At 42.2% G+C, this 26,226-nt stretch overlaps 1 protein-coding gene across 8 annotated transcripts in view; it reads right to left on the bottom strand.

Moving 5' to 3' along the window:
- The window catches only part of PUM1 (pumilio RNA binding family member 1), a 121,786-nt gene that overhangs the window by 81,046 nt on the left and 14,514 nt on the right, over positions 1 to 26,226 (bottom strand). For all 8 annotated transcript variants that reach the window (XM_054011562.1, XM_054011564.1, XM_054011565.1 and 5 more), the window contains exon 3: positions 8,683 to 8,751. In XM_054011562.1, the coding sequence (XP_053867537.1) occupies positions 8,683 to 8,751 (69 nt within the window). The remainder of the gene's footprint in view (positions 1 to 8,682; positions 8,752 to 26,226) is intronic.

Raw genomic sequence — 26,226 nt, 5'->3', positions numbered from 1 at the left:
GGTAAGAAGCAAATATGTGAACTGAAAATATTTAAAGATTTAAATTAAAACGGGCCTGAGTCAAGCATGGGAGCCAACCAACTTGCTGAAAAACACAACTTATACTTCTATTTATTCTTTCAGAGTATCAAAGGTCATTGCACAATTAGGCAAAGGATGATAGTTGGGCACTGTTAAGGGGCAAATGCATTTCTTTTAACTTAGTTTTTAAAATGGCAACATGGAGCATTTAAAAACGCTAAAATGAAGTATAATTCCACACTTAAGGGGCATGGTGACGTAAGGATTCCCTTTGATTCGCGATTATAAACTGGACCAATTAAGTAACTGGCTGATTTAGATATTAAGCAAGTATGCTCATACTGTGACAGAAGATGGTGATGCCATTTGAGAGACTATAGGAGCAGTGCGAGAACTCCATGGAAAATCCCACAAATAGATCCTCCATCCTTTTATCGTATCTTTATCGTTGATAAAAACTCATACATAGCATTGCAAATTTACCATTTTACAAACCTAGTAAGAGATTACCTGCCCTGAAGAGGTTGCAATCTACATAGCACTTTAGTGAGGGGAGCACAACACACTTTACAAACTAGCCACACTTTTTATTTTCAAGGTGCCCAGCAACATGGTACCTAAGTGTGTGCGTGGGTGGGGGGTGGGGGGTGGGGGGGGAAGAATTGTGCTCTCAGAAAATGGCTCTCCACAATGATGATCACTCCCACTAACCAAAGAACCCAAATCTCTAGCTTTCGGACAGTGTGCAGGTATGTGACCGAAGGGAAAGTGTTAAGGACGATAATTTTGTTCATGGGAGGGTGGGGTGAGGGGAAGTGCCATTGGTTGCAGCAGGTAGGTTTTGAAGATGCGGAAGGTTACAATAGAGAAGAGCAGTGTGTTTTTAAAATATCCTGCACCTCTACCCCAATGAATCAGCAAAGCATTTTATGAATTCAAAAACTACGTATTGTCAGGTTTTGTTGTTTGAAAAATTATGACAAGACATTAAACTCTCTCGTAATCTCATTACAATGTCTTGGTTTGTATACAGGGTTCAGAAAACTCCTCAAATGAATTAACACAAGCTGCTGATGTAGATTGCTACAAAATCCATATAGAGGGGAACAGGAATAGAGGCAGGAAGGAGAAGAGGCATTCAATGCCTTCTTTCCCAACAGAAGAAAAAGGGGCTCTCTCTTACTCATCCTCTCTCTGTGAATTTGCCAGTCTCAGTGTGCGAGCTCATTAACACTTGTTCGCATTTCCTGCAGACGACGTTCAAAACTCAGGAAATTACAATCTGAACGTTCCTTCTTTTCCTCACACAGATCCCAAGCATTACTTTTTCTTTTTTTACTATTATTTGTTTAGATATTTTGTCAGTTTTCTCTCCTTCACATTCAACAGAAACACAACGCAAACTAACAGCATCAAGCTAGTGCAGTGTCTAAGAAAGAGAGACGTGCAGTTTGCTGCATAGCTCTAAAGTCTTTATATTAAAAACACATCTGTCTATAAAGTTAGTGCATGCAGCCCTGTGTTGATCTCAACTGACCCAATAAGGCTGACTCGAGGAGCGGTGGATGTGCACTAGCTTCATCAGGGATATTGAAATACACCGCTACCCCGATATAATGCTGTCCTCGGGAGCCAAAAAATCTTACCGTGTTATAGGTAAACCCATATTATATCAAACTTGCTTTGATCCGCTGGAGCGCACAGCCCTCCCGCCCGCAGTGCTCCTTTACCACGTTATATCCGAATTTGTGTTATATCAGGTCGTGTTATATTGGGTAGAGGTGTACCTCTAAGAACTGAGCTGGGAAACTGCTGCACCAAAGCCAGTGGATGAGAAAAGGAAGCACAAACATAGGAGAGGGAATCTTGTGTCCAGATCTAACTAGGTAAACAGGAGCAGTGATATCAAATATTAGTCTTTGCTTTGACTAGAAAGAGCAAATTGAAGTGACCTCCTCTCCCAAACCTCACACTTCAATAGGTGGACTAGCTCAATGCCTGAACAGCGCACTGTGAAATTCCTACAAACATCCTTACTCACATAAGATGTTGTAAGAGTACGAACTGTTATTTATAGAGATCTTAGCACTTGGGAAAAAAAAAAAAAAAAAAAACAAGAAAACCACCATTTGGAGGGTTAGGATGAAAACCACCAACCTCTGACAACCTACTTCCTCAAAAATATTGTTCAGCACCAAATTAAGAGTTTGTAAAATGAACGTATACAGGAATGTTCTTAGATTTTTAGTCAACTGACTAATATGATCAGATATCAAATAGAGGTGTAGCACAGGTGTTTCCTTGGTCTCAGTATATATCCTCAAAGTGTCTGTGCTCTTCACTAAAGACAAACATCTTAACCAAGTGATGCAGTAAAATAAATCGATGTATGTCCTCACTTCCAGTAATTCATCTTTGAGATTTTTCATATCACATGCAAGGGATATCAGCAGTTCCAAGTCGAGCCTTCAGAGGCCTTAGTAACATGGGTCTTTTATCATTCCTTCTTCCATTGTCTTAAGCCAACAGTACTGCAAACTAAGGCCTTAACCTACTATCTGACTGTGGCTCATACTGCACGGTCAGGACCTTGCTAAGCAGAAGAGAAGATTGTTTTCTCCAAGGTGATCCTTTTTAATGGCACTGGGGAATGTCTTTTCACCTGGGTCACAAGCTTTTCATGTCTGGGGACCAGGAGGAGGAATATAAATAAGCATGATCTTGACAGATAGGCACAGAAAAAGGGAGACTCTCAAACATGGTGGTTCTTTCTCGGATCATGTAATTTTAAGGTGGAATCCTCACCTATAGCTTTTGATGGTTTTCCTTCTGGAGCATTCAGAATGCTCTTAAATCCAGAGGGATCATCCATAATACCCTCCGCAGCTACTTTTTAAATCCAGGTTGCAAAGATTTTAGAAGATCAGAGCTGGTTTTGGTTGTTGTTGTTGGGGGGGAGAGGGGGGAAGAGAAAGATACTCTTTTTCTGGGGGTGGGAAGGTTTGCTGGATTTTTTTTCATTGCAGAAGTTCTAACATCTCAAATTCAAGTTGTTTAATCTTTATTTACATGCAAATATTTATCAGTTCTAGTTTATCATTCACTGCCACAACTGTCTCCAGCTAGCATAATTTTTTTATTGGTCTTCTAAGAATCTTCAAACATTGTTTTGTAAGACAACGAGCATGTTTTGGCCTTTTGATAAACCAATGTACGGTTGGAAACACTAGCATGGAAGAATTCCTATGTTGTTTTAAAGTTTGTCACTTTTCAGCACGGTTACAATCAAGGAAAGTTTAATAGCCGAATAACATGCACAGATGCAAACATTGTGTAGAATAAGGAGAAGGAAGCCAACTGGGAACACAACTATCCTGCTTTAAAGCCAAACCACACCACCTGGACTCCCCTCTCAACACTCACTGCAACCAAGTGAATTGATATTCTCTAGATTCCAAAGAAACTGACTACAGAAGGGCTGGGAGAAAACAGAGAGACAGATCTAATTTGCATTCAGTTCCAGTTTTTCTGTCAAGGCAGGAAAATAATAATCAGAACTAGATCAGCACAAGGGGAAAAAAGGCAGCTAAGCAAAAGCATCAACTGGGCTAAAAACAAGTTACAGATAAGCTAGACGCAAGAATCACCAACATCGAACATCACATCATTTGCTTTGGTAACGATGTGGCTGTAAAGTGAGCAAACTGCTCAATCAAGTTAAACAGAGTAGATGAAGGAATTAAATGACAGAGATTAATTCCTGCGGCAAAAGCCAAATATCTAGATTCCTAAAGGTATGGACTTTCAGGACTTAACCTTACCCTCCTGTTAAAGGATCAGATAGTTTCACAGGTGGAGAGAGTAGCATGCAAGGAGCCTTCCTCATGCCCTCTTGTGCACGCCACTGGCGTGTGCCTAAGGGGTACATGATGCCCCAAAGATTCTGGGAAGGAGCTAGGACCATGAACCTCTTTCCTTGAGAGACTGGATCAGCCTGCACCATCCTCTGGCACCCCAGTCTGCTTGGGTGGGATGTGCCTTCTTAAGCACTACTTCCCTGCGTTCCTCATAGGGCAGAGAGGTTCTACACAGAGCCATCGTGGGCCTATGACCAAATGTCACAATTTGGTCAGATGTGTCTTGCAAAAGGGAGAAGAACTCTACTCGGAGGACCTGCCCAACACTGCTTCCTGATCTTTGCGAATAGTGGATGGAGGGACCAGACCTCAAAATAGTCATGTGAAAGTCACTAACACAACAAGTTTAAAACACACAGAGATGGTGTAATTCAGGAAGCAGCAATATTTTGTTCTGAATTACTACTGTATGGAACTACAAACATCCATTTTTATCCTATGTCATTAAACATTTGCAAAGGGATGGGAAAGAACAGCCATTTACAGACTCCCAAAGAGGGATCACAATTCCTGGGAAGATTGAATTTAGCAACTGAGAAGACAGCATCCAATCACATGACTCTTAAAAAACAAGCATTTTAGGGGTTGGGTCAGTGAATCTGTAATGAGCTATTCAGCTTTTGCAATTCAAATTAGTCGGTTTAAATCCACCCAGACTTGATAGTGACTAAGAGCTACAACAGGCTGCTAAATAGCTTTTACCCAGTATGTCAAATAAGTCTGGTAGCCTATTGGGAACTGGTTGGAAAGAACAACCAGTATCAACACGCCAAGATTCTCAGCAAAAGCCAAGGATTGAATGGACTGTACAGACTGAAGTATACTTCTCACGGACCAAGGTAGTCCCTCCAGGTACGATGACGGAGCTGTGCAAGAGAAGCTTGGGCCGGTGCTGTCCCTCTTCTATGGCTACAGAAGTGGCCCTTCTCCAGAGGTGCAATTCTGCACTTCTCACAACATACCAACTGTAAGAAGAAAGGCATTTTGAAAAGTAGCATTTGCTAAAGCAAAATGGGAACGTCACTAAAGGGTCACCAATGGAATCTACACCCTCAATGGGACTGGTCTCCAAAACAGACTAGAATGGGGGTGGACAAGGAGAATGATTTTTTAAACTTCCTTGTGTTAGTGAAAGAATAAATGTAATGAAAAAAGAAGCCACTACACACTAACAAACTGCCCCTTCTGTAATGTATATGTAATAGAGCTATACTACAGAGAGATTTGGGAATATTGTGTATATTATCCAAAGTATTTCTGCTTAGCTTGAGGAGAGCAAGTATTTTTCTTTTTGGAGGTCTGTATACTGACAATAGTTCAAGGTGGAATGGGCAAGATTTTTGTAATTCCACACAGCAGATTTCAACATATTAGCTTCATATGGACTGGATGATGTTTGTAATCCAAGGAACTCTGCCAGGGGGCCTTTTTGCACTGGAACATATTTTAAGATCCTCTAAGAAGGACAGGATCAGACTTTGTGATTTATCTTATTTCCACTTAAGAGCTTTGTTACTTGCCTCTTGCAATGATTCAAACACTGAAAATACCTTGGAAGAGCTATCTTGGTGTAGTTCTGTCCTTTGAGCATAAGCCTGTTGAATCATCTGCTATTTTGCAGTTTTATTTTTGAATAGGTTTATCTACTTTCATACTGGGCATCAACCCCACTGTGGTATTTGACCAGCAATTGAATGCTGGGACCAGTTGGGAAGCTTGGTGAACTGTTTTTATTTAATCACACAACTAAAATTATATGGGGCAGAAGTATATATATAAAAATGGAGATATCCTATCTCCTAGAACTGGAAGGGACCTTGAAAGGTCATCGAGTCCAGCACCCTGCCTTCATTAGCAGGACCAAGTACTGATTTTTTTTTTTTTTTGCCCCAGATCCCTAAGTGGCCCCCTCAAGGACTGAACTCACAACCCTGGGTTTAGCAGGCCAATGCTCAAACCCTTAGCTATCCCTCCCCCCTAAAGTGATCGACTTATGAGGAATGGTTAAAAACTAAACATGCATAGTTTGGTTAAGCAGCACCTACGTAGGAGGGAGGGGACAGAGAATGGTCTACAAATATATTAAAGGTGCAAACATTAAGGATGCAAAGGAATTATTTAAAGATGTAATAAGAGGACAAACTTCAGGATAGAAGAATTTCCACTGAATGTTAGGAAAGCTTCTGGAGATGTACTGCGCCGTAAGAGTGTAAGGGAAGTGGCAGAAACCCAACTGCTTGGAGTATTTAAAACCTGACTGGACACTGCTCTAGAAAATGTGCTGACGAGAAAAGGTCTTGCCCTGGCTGGAGACGGAATCAACTTTCAATCTATAATATGTGATACAGTACATCTATGTAGGCTGTGGACCATCACACAGTGAGTACTAAACAGAACATTATGACCAGCAATGAGACATGTGCACACGTTAAAGCTTTCCCTAGCAATACTCCCCTACTGCAAACCGACAAGAGTGTGGAAGAATACTGCAAATAGCTAAGCTGTTCAGCCAGGGCGCAGAGACATCAAAGGCATTACAATCCGAGGAATAAGCAAGGTGGATTTTTTTAGAAATTAAATATACATTACACCTAAACTAAGCCGGCATGGATAAAGAACAATAGCACACGATGCAAAGTTCTTTTGTAAACAGCAATAGCACGGTCTTTACAAAAATTAAGACTGATAACATGGTGAGTGATTTCAATCAGGAAGCCTTGATTTACATCTATTTTAATCTTTTTTTGCTTCTGTTCTTTGTTATTTTCCTAAGGAAAGGTCGAGTCTCATTGGCTGGTAATCATTAAAACATATTGATTTGCAACTAAATACGGACTTTAAACTAATTTTTCACCTAATTAGGAGGATATACTATATCTATACATGGTCTTTTACTTCATAGCTTAAGATACATTTATTCAGATTATCATAATGTAAATATTAAGAGAGAACAGTGAAAGATACATTATTTATTAAATGATTAGTGTCAAGATGCATTTGGATGGAAACTGGAATTTAATTAAAAATGCACAACCCATTTTTAAATGATCTTAAATGTGCTAGATATGTAATATTTATCAAAACATCTAGGTTTAGTTGGTCCTGCCTCAGCACAGAGGGCAGGAACTGATGACTCCTTCCAACCCTAGATTTTTATGATTCTATGTTTTACATTTAAAACTGATTTATTAAAACAAAGTATTATTTATAGTTAGCAAACTGAAATTATCCCAACAACCATGTCCTTCAAGATTTAAGAATTAGCAGTTCTCATCCTCACCCCTCCATTTTTATTCATATATTGGAAGAGGAAAACAGACTTTCCTGCTTTTTCCAATTCCAACAGGTTTCTCAACTTTGACTGAAGTAGTGATTGGATCGAAATAGTCACTCAACTGAAAATAAATATTCTCTCTGCACCTACAGCTGTCAAAAACTGGTTTGGCTCTTCAAACTGTGGTTCCAGGTGCTTAACCAGACATTTCTACCTGTTCAATAACTTGACTCTCTTTAAAACTTTGGCAGCAAACATTTACTACTTGAATAACTGAACTGAATTCAAATTATTTTAATAGGATTCTAATAAGTTCAGGCCTTAACATAGGTTGTCGATTTCAAATTTAATTCTAAATAAACCTGTTTTTTTTTTTAAATCATTGATTTTTATCCACTCTGACAATAATACTGGCTTGAGGAGCCAGCCAGCTTGCTCACAAGACAGAAGAGAAAATAAACTGGTCTGTGAACAGCAGAAGGACTATTAAGCTGAGCCGTAAGAGACCAGGAGAGCAGAACATGTTTTGCAACTAACATGGACATTTAAAGTTGGGCAGGTCATTTTCGTTGTTGCATTTCACACCATGTCTGACTCTAGTAATTCTACAATTCCTCTTAGGATACAAGAATCAAGTAAATTATTATTACTTCTTTTCATTTAAGACCTGCTAACTTTCTTTCTAATTCTTCTGCTGGCATTAGTAAACTTAAGAGAACTTTCTACCCACACAACTTCACGGACTGAGGACCATTTTAGTGGACTGGGGGAATCTTGCTTTTTGCCCCAGGTACCACCCTTGACATTGCCCCTTTGCAGTGTTCTAAGTAACTTGCACAGAAAAAGGCACCCATCAGTTTTGAAGCATGAGGTTAAGATGTCTAACTCGTTTAAAGCTGCAAGCTCTCCATGTATAGCTTTTTAAACTTCATCACAATGGCTAAAGCTGTCGATAGTAAGAAATGGAGAACAGTCACTTACATACCAAAAAAAAAAAAAAAAAAAAAGAGCCTTGGTTATGTAGTCTATTAATTACCTGTATACCTAAAAGGAACATGCGACAAGTGTATGATACCTGGTTGCAAGACATAGGAACACAGGCCATAGAACTGGAAGGGATCTCTAGGGGCATCAACTCCAGTTCCCTGGTACTGCAGACAAACCCATCATATAACCCCTTCACATAAACTAAGCAAGCTCCATTCTAATGTTTCCACCATTCAGCACAACCACTATTTTATTACCTGCTGATGGTAGAACACCTGGAGGGCTTAGATGTTTCTCTTCCTAGGCTGGAGTACCTCCTAACAGACTTTTTGCAACAGCCATGATGCAGGACTTCCTCAAAACTACATCTGCCATTCCTCCCTTGAGAAGAGAATCCACCTCTCATTTCTGAAAAATGATCTCTTTTCCCTTCGTCCCATCACACACACACACACACATCTGTTCTAAAGATGTTTCACTTACCTCTCCCATAGCCCTTCCCTCCAGAGCTAGTGCTTGAAAATCATGGTTCAGTTCATCCATTGAACGCACCTATTATAAATGGAGGAGAAAAATATGAGACACTGACTGTATTTCATTCCAATTACAAACAAAAAGGTAATCAGTTTATAATTTATTTTTTTCAGACATAAAATGCCAGTGAACCTTATTCTTTATTAAAGTACATCACAAGGCTGTTTAAGTGCAAAATATGACTTACCTTTACAACTCTTAAAATCTGGAGTATATTTTCTACCAATTCTACACATATATTCAAAAGTAAAAATAAGCAACTCTAAGACCGATAAGAGTGATTTCCCTTGCTACAGTAGAGATTAATATTGCAAAAAGAGCTGTATTCATATCTCTGTGCACAAGCAAATGAAAAAATGCAGAGGTTAACGTGATCTCCTTTAGAAGACAGGGTAGAATCAACATTCATAATATTAAACAATGAAGAATAAAAACATTCTGAAATAGTACACTAACATTTAAAATCAACAGGTTGGCAGTGTATTTAGCATAAAATCATCAGCATTAAACAGCACCTCACCATCTGAGCCTACAATGGCTCCTTAATAAAGTTTATCTGAAAAGAGTTTATCTGATCCACACAGATTGGTGCCACACATTCTGCCTGCGAGGGATAGAAGGAGCAAATTCAGATGCACAATGTTAGTTTTAAAAAAGTACTAGATTCTCTGAATAGCCTTATACTACTCCAAATTTACAATAAGCCTTAAGGAATCGGTTACAACGGTTTCTTCAGCAACTTAGCAGGTCCTCTGATCAAAGAGTTGGAAATCACATTATAAATAAAAACTCCTCTCCCAAAACAAACTGTTTAAAAATGGTTTTGCATAGTGAAACATTAATAAAGGCTTTCAACACAAGAACTATGCAGAGAGAAAGCACAGTTTGTAGTGTTCTAATATTTCTTAGCGCTTACACAGCATTTTTCATCTATACAACTCAAAGTGCTTTACAAAGGTGAGTAAGAGTCACTCTCCATATTGCAGATAGACCGGCTAGTTACAGGAGGGAAGCAACCTGCCCAAAGTCACAGTGTGTAAGAGACAAAACCTAGATTCAAAGAGAGGTCTCAAGACTTCCAGCTATAAAATATCTCCCTAGAAGTAGGAAAATGTAAACTAAAACCTTGGCAGCACAGGCCTGATAGGCACTCATGTACCGTGTCAACAATGTCACCAAACTTTTGCTCCAAGACTTGTTCTTTAGATTTTTCTCACACCCAACTCCTTACAAGCATCCAGAATCATCTCTGACTGTGAATCACCTTCCTTTCTTCCACGCTTAAGTTCAAGGAAGAAGAAGGGTGGCAGCAGCAACCTTAAGGAACTCCACCCTAGGAAGCCTGTCTAAAGATGAAGGAGCCAACCTCAACATCCCTGTAACTCCATCTCTAGGAGCATGGAACTACAGCGGGAGGAGATTGAGGGAGGAATCTAGAGGAGTGGGAGACATATTATTTTCCCTTGATTCAATGTATTAATCTCAAAAAGATGGAGAGGGGGAGAAAAACTGATAGAAGGAAAAAGTTATAGCAGGAAGACCCAAGGAATTAAAGGAAAGAGGGAGAGAGGGGATAATGGCAGAAAAAAAGAACTGCAAACAAAATACAGAAAAACATTTAAAATGAAAAAGTGAGGTAAAGGAAAAAAGCAAGACAACATGTACTCTCTAAGTCTATATTAGGGATGTTCCAATATTTCAACATGTCTCTATGGGCAATTATCAACAATACAAATGTAGAATAGCTTTTGAAATTATATTTTGAGAACAAAATATTGACTCTTCTTTTGGCTCACAATCACTTGTCAAAAATATTCTTTGTTTATGGCACCGATACACTTAACACTAACTCTGGTGCAAAAATACAAAAGTCAACATGCAATTTCTGAACTCCAGGAAGTGTCATCACAGAAACTTACATTTAAACTACAGGTAAATCTCCCCTATAAAACACAGTTTACTTCAAACAATCCAACTATAACAAGAGACTAGGGCTCCAGTGTTGCAAAGGTACATGTAACTTAACTCACATAAGCAGTCTCATTGAGTTTAATGGGACTACTTGAAAAAGTGATTTGTGTATGTTTGCTACAGGGCTCAATAATCTAATCAGATATTCCAGACAACCAGGTACCAGAAACTAGCAATTTCCTCAATGATTACCAAGTGTAACGCACAGCAGTTAACATGGTCTTATGTGCGTGCAGTGCTAATCTTTCAAAATTGTCAGGCCTAAAAATTCAACCATCTTTTAATGATCCAAAAGAAGCAGTATTGTTTTAAAATTTAAACTCGATTCAGGAGCGAGAGGAAGAATATCAAAACGAGGGCTGCATCACAGATCAATCCTCCACTCTCACTTAGGCAACCAGCTGCAAACCTTAGGCACTGAGAGCTTGTGTGCAAGAACGAAGCAAGCAGAGTGGGAGGGGACGGAGGACAGAGGCACATGCATGCCTGAATCCAACAAAGCTGACAGGATTCAAACTAGACAGATCAGCCTCTACAGTTCACACTTGCGTATTAAAGGGGCAATTAGTAAAATGGTTCCAGATATTTGGATGGTACATGAGCAATATTCCAGCATTCCCACGGACTTTGTTTTCAGTTTTTACAAAAAAAAAATCCTGGGTTTTACAAAAGCTATTAGTTGGGTTTTTGTGGTTTTTTTTTTTTTACACACTGATTTTTGCCAAATTCTGGACCACTCAAACACATGAAAATACTGATTACGTTAACAAAATCCAATACACTACATTGGGTTGATCTGTTTATGCTAATAAGAAGTTAGTCTGAGTGTAAATACCAGGCTGCATATTGAAGTAAGGCAACGCAGTAGAAGACATGCGTGTGTGGGTTTATGTCAGTGCTCAAGTCCTAAAAAAAAGAAGTACTGAACTCCCTGTACCCAGCTCCCTGCTCTGGAAGGAGGCAGCCAGGTTTGGACACCTTGGAAGGAGAGATGGTGGCCGGATAACCTGGGTGGACCCCAGGGTAACCCTCTGGACCTGGCTCCCCACTCTGGAAGGAGAGATGCTGGAGGAAGCAGCATTGGGAGACAGAGACCTTCCTCCGCCTCTTCTGGACCCACTCCATAAGGGGAGAGAGCAGCTGTATTCTCTTTTTTTTGGGGGGGGGGGGGGCGGAAGAGGTGGAAGCTTAGTGCATGTTGCCTCTGTAGACCTAGGTTCAAATCCTCCTTATGGCCAGGTAAAAAGCAGCTCAGTGGTAGCTCATGGACACTTTTCCAGCTCACAGAAACAGGCAGTAATAGAAAGAGCAAAAGATGACCACCAGGATTTGGGTGCAATGCAGGAAAAAAACCCATGATATTTACAAAGCACCTATTGACTGAGTCTAACCATTTCCATTACTTAACAAGCACCAAATTCAGAGGTTATTTTCACCATGCTTTATTCTCTTTTTAGACAAAATTCAGTAAATTTAGCTTGAGAAAAACCGGGTAGTAGGACAGCATATTGAAATACTGTATGTCAAGGTTCAAAAAAAGATTCAACATCCACCACTGTCTTGCTTCCTCACACAAATCAGAAACCCAAACCAGGATATAACTCCTCAGTGATCAACCATATGGTGCTGCAGTTTAAATATGAATGTATGCTCTTAATATTTCCAAGGCTAACTTACTTGCAACTCTCAGTTCACTGGCCATTTAAACAGCATGACGATTTCTAATTCTGTCTTCAATTGTATCTTCTTGTGCTTTGATCCCCATCAAACCATACAAGTTAAGCAGGGTTGGGGTCAAGTACTTGGATAGGATACATTTAAGGAATACAAATACCCCAAGAAGTGATTCAGTAGGTGGCACTCAGATGGTGCCCCAGCAAATGACAGAGGATACTGTGGTACAGGAGACCCAAAACAAAGGTCCTGACTTGTTATGATCATGAAAAAATGTGTCGAATGTTTATAAGTGTACCAAAAGGTGTTAACCTTTATGTTCTAGTCAAATTCCAATTCTAGCTATTATGTTCTGCCTACCTAAATTTTTCTTGGAGATTCAATTGGACAGTTGTCCTGTCTTTCTTCCTAAAGTGCATTTAAAAAAAAAATAATCTGTAAATAAGAGAAAGCTATTTATCTTATAGTAACTGGAGGGTCTGTGAGGTGTGTGGTCCCTATCTGTATTCCATTGTGGGATACGCATGCACTCCATGCACCTGGAGCTGGAGAATTTTGCAAGCAGCGTCCATTGGTCCACACATGCGCCCCAGCTAATTCCATGCCTCTGACTGAGGAGACAGAGGGCGGGGTGGACCAACTGCCTCTCCAGTTCCTTCTCCACCACACATCAGAGAAGATCCAAGGCAGAGGGGAAGAAGAGCAGATAATGGATAGTAACTGGAGGTTTTTCAAGAAGAGTGGGCCCTATAAGGTAAGTAACTTTTTCTTCTTTTTCAAGTGCTGGTCCCTGAGCGTATTCCACTGTGGGCCATTAACAAGCAGTACTCACATAGGAGGAAGGTGCAAGGTGTTAGACTGAAAAGCCAAACAAAGGACTGCTGGCCCCAAAGATGCATCAGCAGAGAGTCCTGTACCAAGACATAACGTCTAGCAAATGTGTGGACTAAGCTCCACATAGCTGCCTTACAAATATCAAGCAGAAGCACCATAGATGTTGCTTGCTGAGATCTTGTGGAATAAGCTCTTATCCCATTATGAGAGGGAAGATTAGACAGGTGAAAGCAGAGCAAAACACAGCCCGAGATCCATTTCAAGTTCTTTGAGAGTAAATAGCCTGACCCTTTCTGCTATGGTAACTAATAGTCTAGGCAGGGGATTTCCTGATTGTTTTCATTATCTGCAGGTAAAAGGCTAAGGCTCGACGAATGGAACCTCCTTTCTTTGGAGGATGCGTGAGTTTTTGGGAAGAACACAGGTAAGTGGATAGACTGGTTCAGGTGAAACTGACTACTTGGTGGTGAATTTAGGGTGTCAATGTAATGAAACCTTGTCCTTTTGGAATATAATTCAAGGAGGATCTGCCATCAAGACTCCAAGCTCACCAGCCCTCCTGGCTGAGGTGATGGCTACCAGGAACATGACCTTCACGGGTAGGAGATACACAGAGCAAGAAAGTAATGGTTCAAAAAGTGGCTTAGTACAGGGGTTCTCAACCCTTTTTCTTTCTCAACCCGCCCTCCCCTAACATGCTATAAAACTCCATGGCCCACCAGTGCACGAACAACTGGCTTTTTTCAGCATATAAAAGCCAGGGCCAGCATTAAGGTGTAGCAACCAGGGCAATTGCCTGGGGCCCCATGCCACAGGGGCACCCATGAAGCTAAGCTGCTCAGGCTTCTACTTCAGCCCCGGGCTTCAACCCTGCGCGGCAGGGTTTAGGCTTTCTGCCTTGGGCCCCAGTGAATCTAACACTGGTCCTGCTTGGCGGACTCTCTGAAACCTGCTTGTGCCCCCCTAGGGGGCCCTGGACCCCTGGTTGAGAACCACTGGCTTAGTGAGTACTGAGAGAACAAGGTTCAGGCCTCGCTGAGGAGTAGGCGTTTTTAATCGGCAGAAAGGTTCTGACTAGCAAATTCTGGGAAGGCCTAATCAGAGGATGTGCAAAGATCGAGTAGCACTGTGAAGGCAGATGGGATGCACTGACTGCTGCCAAGTGGACCCATAAGAACTGACAGACAAACCTGCTGTCTTCAATGAAAGAAGACAGTCCTGAACGAAAGGAATATCTATGGCTTCCAGATAAATACATCTTTGATGCGCCTACACAGAGAAATGGTTCCCCTTGGCTAGGTAACATTTCCTAGTGGAATCCTTCCAGTTATTACAAAGGATGTTCTGTACAGTTTCAGACAATGATTGCTCTGAGGACAATGCCCACTCTAAAACCAGGCTCTAAGAAGAAGCTGATGTGGGTTGCGATGCCTGATCTTGCTGTTTCCCTGAGTCAGGAGATCAGGAAATGTAGGAATAAGGATTGGTGCACGAGGCAACACAGGAGGTTCAGGAATCAAAGCTGTCTGGGCCAGTTGGGGGCAATGCCAAATCTTGTGCACAACTTGAGGCAGGAGTGGTAATGGAGGGAAAGCATAATTCACATCTGACCATAAAAGGAGTAAAGCATCACCCTGTGAGTGCCGACCCAGGACTACTCTGAAACAGAATATGTTGCACTTCCTTTTTATTTGGGAGGTGAATAGGTCTCTGGTGTGGATTCCCCATTGTGGTAAACAATATTTTCACTCTGAGTCGTGAAGCTCCCATGTCTGACTGACTGCAAAGTGTCTGCTGAGAGCGTCTGCTAGTACATTCTGGTTTCCTGGGAGGTAGACTGCCGACAAGGTAATCTGATTGCTGATGCACCAACTCCACAGACTGACCACTCCTGCACACAAATGGAAAAAAAATCTCTCTCCTCCCTGTTTGTTGATGTAAAAGACAGTCATGATGTTGTCTGACATTATGAGGGAACGGTGACCTTGAACAAACAGGAGAAAGGTTTCACAAGCCCTTCGAGCTGCTTGTAGCTCTAGAACACCGATGGGCATTCTGGACTCTCAAGATGTCCAGATGCCTTATGTGGTACGGTTGTCCTTGTGAGCTCCCCAACCCAACATGAATGCACCAGTAAGGATTATCATGTCTGGTGCGGAGGCAAGGAAGGGAATGCCACTGCAAACCAGACAGGAATTCTTCCACCAGGACATGGACAATATCACTTTGGTGGGAACAGTCACTTGGGTACTCACGGACTGTTGGTTTGTCAGGTACACAGTTTGAAGCCACATTTGTAGGCAACGAATGTAGGGTCTTGCAAAAGACATAGCGTAAGTGCATGAGGCCACATGGCCTAGGAGAGAGAGACCAGTCTTGAAATGCTCTCTGTGTCTGTCAGAGGTCGCAGAAATCACGGATTCCGTGACTTCCTGCGACCTCCCTGACTTCTGCAGCGGCCAGTGTGGCTAACCCCATGGCTCAGGCTGCCCTGGGGACAGCTACACTGGCTGCTGGTGGAGCGGCCTGTGGCCATCTGCACCAACCGGTGCTCTGGTGGTCCCGGGGCAGCTGGCCGCAGGGACTGGCCAAGCAGCAGTCCCGGGTGCGGCAGGAGCAGACGCAGCTCGGTGGGTCCCAGCAGCCGTCCCGGGGCAGTCGGAGCGGCAGCAGGCCCCACCACGGCAGCTGGTGCCAACGGTCCCCCAGGGCTCCCCCCCCCATTCAATATGGTGTATTTGTCACAGGTCACAGGCTGTGATTTTTTGTTTCTTGCCTGTGACCTGCCCATGACTTTTACTAAATACCCGTGATTAAATCATAGCCTTGGCTATGGTCGGGTCTATGATAACATTCTTACCCTGAAATATGTTTCTCAGCAAATAAGCCCTTGCAGTGATGGAATTTAAGGATTCCTTGATGAAGTCCCAAGTCTGTGCAGGGAAGAGAATTGATTCGTCACCGTGTATGCTGGCCTCCAGAGAGAAGAGGAGTTGTAACCATTGTCAAAGTCAATGCTTGGGCCTCTTGGCATGATTTGGCGATAAGAAGCCAATCATCTATGTAGGGGAAGACAGTGAAACCACTGCATTTGATATAGGCTGCTACGACAGAACACCTGGGTCAAGACCGTTGTGGCAGGAACAATGTTTAAAGGTAGTATTCTGTACTGAAAGTGGTTGGAGCAGACTATGAATCTGAGAAAGCATCGGTGAGCAGGATCAACGTCCACATGAAAGCAGGCATCCTTCATGTTGAGAGCTCTAAACAAGGTCTTTTTCCAGAAATGGAATTATAGATGCTAACGAGACCATGCAAATCTTGGGTTTACAAATAAAGTAGTTGAGATGGCAGAGATCAAGAAAGGGGACTAGGAAATATGTCGAGTACAAACACCTCCTTTGGTACTGAAGAGGAACCCACTCCATGGCTTCTTGCTGTTAGAAATATTCCACGTCTTGTTTGAGAAGGGGATTATGGATGGGGTAGGGATGCAAACTATCATATAGCCCAAATGGACGACGCTGAACACCCATTTGGTCTTGTTATTGCATTCCAGGTGCTGAAAAAGTGTGCAAGACAACCACCAAAAGGTTCGTGGGAGTCAGGAGGTGTTGGAGTCACTGGTTTGCAAGTTCTTGAACTCCAATCAAAAAGAATGGTTAGTCAAGGGCTGGGACTGGAATGAGGAACCATTGCAGAAGGGGTGGGGAAGTAGGTCTTTTGAGCTCTCTGCCTTTTGTGGGGTGGCTCATAAGGTCTCTGGTGGAAGAACCATTGCGCTATTGGTCTAGGTTTGTATTGTTGCTGATGGAATTTTTTATTTGGGGCAGGTGTAAATATTCCCACAGAATTAAGGGTGACCCAGGAGACCTCTAAAGTGCATAGATACCGATTTAATCAAAAGATGGATGAGTAAGTCTCACTGAAGGAAAGGTCTTCAACAGTGTTGTGGACCTCCTTAGGAAACCCCAAAGCATGGAGCCATGACTCCCTGCACATCATGACAGCGGTAGCCATTGCCCTCAAAAATATATCAGTCTCATCTACTGCTGATTGGAGAGTGGTCCTGGCAACCATTTTGCCTTCCTCTATGAAAGCCTGGAAAAGAGTTCTGTCCTGCTGCGGGAGACTGTCAGTAAAGACAATTTCAAAGAGTTCAGGAAGTTGTACTTAGCCAGTAATGCTTGGTAACTGGCTATCCTGACCTGGAGGCTAGAAGATTAAAAGACCTTCCTTCCCATTAAGTCAAGATGCCTGCCCTCCTTGTCAATACAGGTAGATCGAGAGTGTTGCTGACGAGATCCCTGTGCAGCAGCTTGGACCGCTAAAGAATTAGGAGCAGAGTGAGAGAACAGAAATTCTCCTGGCTGGGACATAATACCATATCTCTGACCTATTAGGGATAGGAGTACAGGTAACTGGGATATGCCAAACCATTCTAGTTGGCTCTAGAATAGCTTCTTTAATCAGGAGCACTATTCTACTAGTGCTGGAGAACTGAAGGATGTCCAGGAGCTTGTACTGACAATCCTCAAGAGGCATCTGCAGCTTCCCTGCAATTCTGCAAAGGATTTTCTGGAATGCATTATAGTCATCGGGGGAGAATGGAGATATCAGAGTCACCACCTCATCTGGTGATGGAGATGGCAATCTTGTTGCATCTGGTGAAGCCACCAGACTGGGGCATACTCCTCTTCCTCTCTAGAATTTGGGGGCAATTCTGGTTGCCCCTCAAAGAGAAGAAAAGGGAAGGGGTGATTCCCTAGCAGACCAGACTGACTCTGCAGAATGGAACTGGTCCCATGGCCCTCAGTATGGCCAATAAGATGGGTTGAATGGCAGCTGCAGTGGTCCCCAATGCATGGGGTATCAACAGTTCTGAGGCAGATGATGAGGTGGAGGTTGGTTTCAAGCTAGCCCAAGTCTTCTGACTGAGAAGGTGCGTCTTGGAGGAGGAGAGCATAACAGTTCAGTGGGTGGTTCAAAATCTCCACGTGATGAGAAAACGGATTCCAGTTTCAACGATGGTGCTAACTGCACTTACTGGAGGGAAATCAGAGCCCAAAGATGGAATAGGAGACAAACTCCTTCCAAAGGCTGACTCCCTGGTGGAGTAACAACCTCTCTCAAAAAGGAGGGACTCAAAGGAGTGGGAGACTTTGGGTCAGGGAGAGCGAAGGCATCCTCAGAAGGAGCATAGGTCCTGGTCTTCTCAGAATGAGAGGCATCCTGTCTCCCCAAACTGTGCCACTGAAGACAAAGATGGAACTGTGGGTGACCGATGCCCTTGGCAACTGGTCTTTGTCAGTGATGACAGATCCCAGGGGTTGTGCTTGAGGAGTAGCAGAAGCACTGGTATTGCTGGATCACAATCTGGTGCCAAAGGAGCCCTAGACTTGTCGACTTTTCTATCATGCCTAGGCCTGGTCTGCTCTAGAGTCAGGTCAACGTAAGCATCAACCTAACTCTTTGTGCCTCAATGCTGCTCCCACCAACGTAAGTCGCCCATTACACCAACTTAACTCCACCTCTGCAAGAGGCATAGCACTTAGGTAGTTAGGTTGACGCAGCGTCAGTGTAGAAAATTAAGTCAACTTAAGTTATATAGATACAGAGCCACCGCAGTAATTAAATCAGTGTTGTTTACCCATACTAGCTGTCAGTGACCCACACTGACAACCAGTGCAAGTGCTCATGGTGAGGATGCGCACCGGCGACAGAAGGAGCTAGCATGGATGTACATCACTGATTTAATTACTGCACTGGCTTTACGTCGACATAACTTAAGTCAACTTAATTCTGTAGTGTAGACATGCCCTTAGGATGTACTACGTTCTCTTAGGCTGAGTTAGGGCTCAGTTTAGGCAGGGCTGGATCAGGCTTCTTCAAAGTGGATTTGGAGGAAGACGTAACTTGCTCTCCTGACAAGACCCCACACAGGGATCTGTGGGGGCAGATACTGTCACTCCTGATTCAGATCTCACTGCTAAGTCAGGTTGATGTACGGTGAGGTCCCCTAGCCTGGGTCCGACCACGGCCTCATGGCCTTTTCCATTAGGTGCTTCCTAAGGTGAAATTCTTGCCCTTCCCAGGTACAGTTAGGGAATGAACAGCAGACACTGGATCTTGCCGTGATGTGGGCTTCCCCAAGGCAGTACAAGCAACATTGGTGGTCATTGTTGACCATGAAGGATCGCGGGCAGAAAGCACACATTTTGAAGCCCAGAGTCCAGTACCTAAATGGAGTACAGGGGCTAGGGGGTGCTCCCCCGGTGGGGGAGACTAAAAATATAACACAAACTATTAGATAAAAACTTTAAAACTCAAGAATATAAAAACTATTTACAGATATCTAAAATATATTTTCACTGATACAGAAGAAAGCTGAAGCTTCAGAGACTAGAGGTTCCAATCCAGACCATGTGGTGGTGATAAGGAACTGGAGAGGCCATCAGTCGGCCCCACCCTCTATCTCCATGGTCAGAGGCACAAAGTGAGTCAGAGGGCACATGTGGACCAATGGACACTGCTTGCAAAATTCCTCAGCTCTGGGGGCAAGGAGTACATAGGTACTCCACAGAGGAACACACATGGGGACTAGCACTCAAAAAGAAAAACCTCTCTCAATCAAGTCTCACTTCCTTAGTGATTATAATGTCATTATCCTATTAGTCTTCAACAGAGTCTTCCAGGGTAGGGAAGATCTTAATTTCTAATGTAGGTCACCTTTCAAGTAAAACGTTAACATTGGTAAATGATTTAATTTTTACTAGAAAAATGCTAACAACAAACTGCTGTCAACAGCCTTGGAGATAATACAAAAAACATTCACCGGTTTGATTATACCCGTATGTCAATGTAGTTAGAGCACTACAAACCCCTAGCATATACCCGTATGACATACTTCAGTAATAAGCCACACCAGTGTACATTCAGCTTTGCACGGGTGCAATTATCCATGACACAAAACTAGGGCAAATTTTTCAAAATGTCATCAGGGCCTAAAAATTGAATACTTGTCAACTTCCACAGGATGTCACTGTAATTTACCAGTTAAGTGCTATTACCTGGTAATTAGAAGTAGCTTCCCCCAGTGCTAAACAAGGCAAATCTGTTTTCTCATTCAACAAGTATGGTTTGTCTTCACCCAAATCATGCTACAATATTTTAACATTATACCGTTGATGTTGAAACTGAAAGAACTCATTTCCTCTTGACTTAATACACAAATAACAGCACAATAATCGTAACAGCTGAACACACTACATGATGTTGTCTTAGACCTAGCTTAGTTGTACTGCTTTCTAACTGTGCACTAGTCTCTCTCCTCTCAGGAAAACAGGCTGCCCCATCAAGCTGTCCTGTGGTGAAGTCATCTCCTCTGCTCAATGGAAGACAAGTGACCTGCAAACATCTGCAAAGATCTAAAACCCATGCCACCTCATTCCTCTTCAAAGTTGTGCTGCCTTAATCACTTCCAACGGCAGCAGAAAATGTCAGCTACTCTAAAGTCCATCCAGCTACCTTTTCAATTTTAACACAAAGGTATCTTAAGGTTTATTATGTGAATTAACTGGAAGGCATCAGAAGTACACTACAGACAAATGCAAACAAAATAAAGACGTCTTTTTACTTGGCAAAAGCCCTAAATTGCTTCCACCTACTTTTATGGTCAAGCTTAACTACTACACAAAACTTTCAAGGCAGAAAGGTTGGAGGGAGGGATATCTGTGGAGAAGTTTACAAAGTTTAACTAAGTTAACAAACTTTAAGCACGGCAGTGGAAGCCATCATAGCCTTGTCTAGATTAGAGAAATTTGGCAAGTTAGCCACCATATACTTAAGCCAGTAACACAATTGGGGTGTACACAGAAAAGTGCTCATAATGGTGCACTAGTACTACAGCCACTGTTCAAATTACATTTGCTTCAAACATGATTAACTACCAAGTGGTCCAAGAGAACCATTCCAATCTCCACATATTCAGTCTCAGTGTAAGCTGAGATCACGGGCGATATAGTTCTGCCATGAATGTCTCTCAGTGCATAGGTCACTCACGGCTCAGGTGGTCTTTCTGATCTATTTTCACACTTCCACTGCACAGGGTTCAAGTTGGCCAGAAGTAATGCTGTTTTTACAGGTATGCCATGTACCATGGAGCTCAGTTGAGAGCTATTTTCACTGTGACCATCATCTTTTCCTACCACCTCTGGTCAATAAATTTGTCACATCACCCAGCTCAATGGAGACCTTTATATAATCAAATGGCCAGCTGGTCAGAGGCAGACATGTAGACATGACTGGTATAGATCTGGGAAAGGATGATGGTCCAGGGCCAGTTAAATCTGTCATAGCAATATTTCACTCAGTCTATGTTAGGTAACTGGAGTGGCATCTCCACAGGTAGCAAACATATTTCACATAAAGATACATGACTCAAGATGCAGTTCCAAGCGTAAAACTTCTTGATTACATGAGGAAATGGACCAAATCCCTTGGACTCACCCTTCCACAAGCCTGAGGTACTATTAGATAGCATGGAAGCACCTCTTGGCTTAATCCTGAGGTAGAAGAAAAAACTGATTGTAGAAGCCACACAGGCCAAGGAACCAACAAGCTGGACCAGATTCCCAATACAACGTGCAAGATGTCTTACTGAAGGTGTGGCGGGGGCCAGGGCAGTGGAAACAGCAGCCAAGCTGAGGAGTTCAGAAGAAATGGAGCACAAAGGAGCCCTTCTCTATAGCCTATACGAGTCTTGGCAGAATTTGATTTTTATTTTTTTTTGCAATTTCAACAACTTTGATTTTTATTTTTTTTTTCAACTTTTAACCATTTTTATTTTTACAGTTGTGGGAAATTAAGGGGAGAAGGGTTGGGGTTAGAGGTAGGACAGCATTGACAGTGGGACTGCAAGGGCCCAAGACACCTGAGAGTCAGGTCTGTGGGAGGCTGCGGACCTGGGCTGGCAAAGCAGAGACCGCCCCCCAGTCCAGGCTGCATGGAAGAGGGCAAGCCCCTGGTCATGGGGGAGGCCACCTTGCTGCTGAACAGTTCTTGTCCAGGGTCAGTCCCTGCAATCCTGACTGGTGAGTGAGCAGGGCCGTGACAGCGGAGCTGCAGATGGCTCCCTGCACAGCAACGGGGACAGTGACAGCCAATCTTGGCAGGTGCAATGGGTATTTTTTCATCAATTTCAGTGTATCAGTGTTCACTGACAGCTACCAATTTAAACTGAATTCTGACAAGCCTACCTATCTGTAGCCTTTGATTTTAATATGTACCAACTAGGGCAGAATTTGCAGGCTCAGGAATAGGGCAACGAGATTTCAGAGTTTTTACAAATTCCATTAGTGTTTATAAAATGGCAGATGGAACCTCATGAGGGTGGAAATCTTCACCTCTCCCTCTACACCACAAGTTCCTATTCTACTGACCTCCACCATTCCCCAAACGCCCTGCCTCCATGGCACAAGCAACAGCTGTAACGGCTCATCCTCAACACTTCCAGGAGAGTCACTCTATCATTTCAAAATCCTGACATTCCCTACAGTCCCCTCTCTTGGTTACAAGGGATGTTATTCCCAATCAAGGTAGAAGTGTCTGGCTTGGCATTTACCGTGGCTAGTTGGCCCACACAATGTGACTGGACTTGCACTTAGTGGAGGAGGAATGCAAAAGAGTAACAAACTGCATGTCTAAAAATAGGATAACTTTCTGCAATAAAAGTATACACTGTTCAGTATGGCACACACACTTTTCTTTCATGACTGAGTCAGTCCATATGCTGGACCATGGCACTTCAGTAGCATGTTGCTATTATCTCTCTGCTATCACTGGCCAGGAGTTGAGAGTGAAAATGACTATTAGTTCTAACTAGGGATGTAAATATCGTTTAAAAAGATAACCGTTTAAACAATTAAAATGATATCATTTAACTAGTTAACTGATTAAAGCGAGAGGGGCCAGGGCTGTTCCAGCCAGCACACAAGGAGTTAACGGTTAGGATGGATTAACAGTAAGACTAACATTTGCCAGTTAACCGTTTAATATTTTACAATCCCTAATTCTAACCCCTATTTTCCCCCAATCCTGAACGGTTATGGCTGAAAACATTTAATAGATCAAGTCTTCCTGCCTTACAATTAGTTTTTGGGCAAGGCAAGTTACACCCACAGAAACCCACACAACCAGTCCTCCAATATCATTATACAAATATCTAATACAGATTTATCAGCCCTTCCTCTCACTCTCTCAAACTGTTCCCTTCAAACAGAACCATCCAGAGACATTTCCCAGTTGGCCTATAATGAAGTAGCCTGTATTACTCCATGTTCCATGACTATCACCAGATGATCCTCCATGATTCTTCCCCACTTTTATGGCATTAAATCAGCACTCCCACCACACCTCATGTTTGTAAGAGCTGTGCACGAAGGCTAGCGATCGGTCCTTTACACTTCCATCCCGAAAATAAAGCAGCTCCTAAGGCATTGGGATCTGAAATTGAAATTGCAACTTGAATGGGGTATTAAAATAGTTAGTTAATAACCATAGGTTGTGTCCCTCTCCCAACTCCTAAAAAATATCTACTCCGCTATCGATATCTCAGACGAGGGGAGGTGGAGCAAACCCACAGAGATGGAACACCTGATAAAGACGTGTCCAGGAAGGAGGAGCAAAGGAGATCTATTCATGGAACTGCACAGAAATGAATAGAGAGGGATTGAATTAGGAGTCTGAGGTGCATAAAATAAAAGGATCACCACTGAAAGGCAGAAGAAGAATTCTGAAAAATGCAGAAAGGCAAGACCAGCACAGACAGGAGGACAAAAGTGGTTCTGCAGCACTTGGATACTACAGTGACGAGGGCCTTCTAACTTACAGTAGAACCTCAGAGTTATGGACACAAGCGTTACAAATTGACCGGTCAATCGTACACTTCATTTGGAACTGAAAGTACACAATCAGGCAGCAGCAGAGAGAAAAGAAAAAGCAAATATAATATATTACGGTGTTAAAGTTTAAATAAATCGATATGGTAAGGAAATTGTTTCTGTGCTTGTTTCATTTAAATTAAAAAGTAGCATTTTTCTTCTGCACAATGAAGTTTCAAAGCTGTATTAAGTCAATGTTCAGTTGTAAACTTTTGAAAGAACAACCAGAACGTTTTGTTCAGAGTTACAAACAACCTCCATTCCCTAGGTGTTCATAATTCTGAGGTTCCACTGTACCTGAAAATACAAATGGTGCAGAGAAGTTAGGAGAACATGTGACAGTTGCAGTGGGAGTTTTTAAATGAGTAATTAAAGACAAAAAAAACCCTGACTGCTGCTTTGACCTTGCAACTGGCCCCTTACCTTCAGCCAGTATAATAATCGTTATTACAGTTGCCCCAAATCTTCAGCTCCCTCACAACTTTTCCTCAGGCACTCCACCCCTTTGCAAGAGGAAAATGCGTATCCTAATGAGAATAATTTCATGCACTTGTAAGAGAATATATTGCTTACACACTCTTCTACATGATACATTCCTTCTGATAATGCAAATAGGCCTGCCAGCGTTTGTGTATAATAAAGTTTATTCTTGAAAACAAGGGCTGAGTATTTTGCACATCCTTCAAGAACTGTTCCTTTCATATTAATCCTTCTTAACACCATCCAATACATAACCCTGCCCAAAAAACACAATGCTTGAATTATATAATTCTCTACAAATTTCCACAAAGGCAAAGTATCATTATGAATTAAGAATAGTTTTAATACATAAAAATAAACCAAGATACATCACCACATATTCTCCGAATTCCAGTCACTTCACTGCTCTGTACAAAGTTCCTGGCCATCACTTTGAAAGCATGTGCCCAGAGCATTTATCTGCTCTAAGCTCTGCTGGTTGTTCTAAGAACTTCAAGTATAGCTACTTGCTTGTCCAGCTTTTCATAGGTTGACGCCAGTCCAGCTGCTTCATTCCCACCTCCCCCTGCCACACACACAAGCTCCTTGTGTGTGACCCTCCTATCCCCCTCTATTTCAGGGACTTCCTGCAAACTCCCCTATAGGGGTACTGTCTGAATCCCCCTCCATGGTACTTTGTGTTCACCCCCATTCCCTTCTTTCTGCCCTCATTTCCCCTTCCTCCCACCATTCTTATTTATCTTCTTTCTACTACAGTGAAAAGTCATTCGGGGTGTCAATTTGCAGTTTCTCAAGAAAACAGTACTAAAGGAATAAATGCAAACTATAACGATGCGAAAGATGCCAATATAACTCCCTCAGGAGCTCTTTAATGACATGAAAAATCAAAAGAATCCTACAAAAAAGTGTAAACATGGATGAATTGCTAAGGAAGAGTACAAAAGTATAGCACAAGTACGTAGAAACAAAAAACAAAGGATAAAGGCAAAAAACTGAGTTATACCTAGCAAGGGACATAAAAGGCAATAATACAAGATTCTTTAAATACATTAGGCAGAAAAGAAAGACTAAGGAAAGCGTAGGTCCTCTACTTAGCAGGGAAGGAGAGCTAATAACTGATGACATCAAGAAGGCTGAGATCTTTAATACCTATTTTGCTTCAGTCTCCACTAAAAAAAAAAAAAGTTAAGTGACCAGATACGCCACACAATTAATAAACAACAGGGAAGGAACACAAGCCAAAAATAGGGAAAGGACAGGTTAAAGAATATTTACATAAGTTAGATTTATTCAAGTCAGCAGGGCCTGATGAAATCTGTCCTAAAGTAATTAAGGAACTAGTTGAAGCAATCTCAGAACTGTTAGATATTATCTTTGAGAACTCATGCAGGGCAGGTGAAGTCCCGGAAGACTGGAGAAGGATAAACATAGTACCTATCTTTAACAAGGGAAACAAAGAGGACCAGAGAATTATAGACCAATCAGCCTACCTTTAGTACCTGGAAAAATACTGGAACAAGTTATTGAATAAGCACTTAGAGGATAACAGGGTTAAGGAATAGACAGCGTAGATTTGCCAAGAACAAATCATGAC

This window comes from Malaclemys terrapin, chromosome 22, assembly GCF_027887155.1.
Source record: "Malaclemys terrapin pileata isolate rMalTer1 chromosome 22, rMalTer1.hap1, whole genome shotgun sequence".
In the NCBI taxonomy this organism is placed as follows: Eukaryota; Metazoa; Chordata; order Testudines; family Emydidae; genus Malaclemys; species Malaclemys terrapin.
This window is presented reverse-complemented; position numbering and strand designations above follow the sequence as displayed.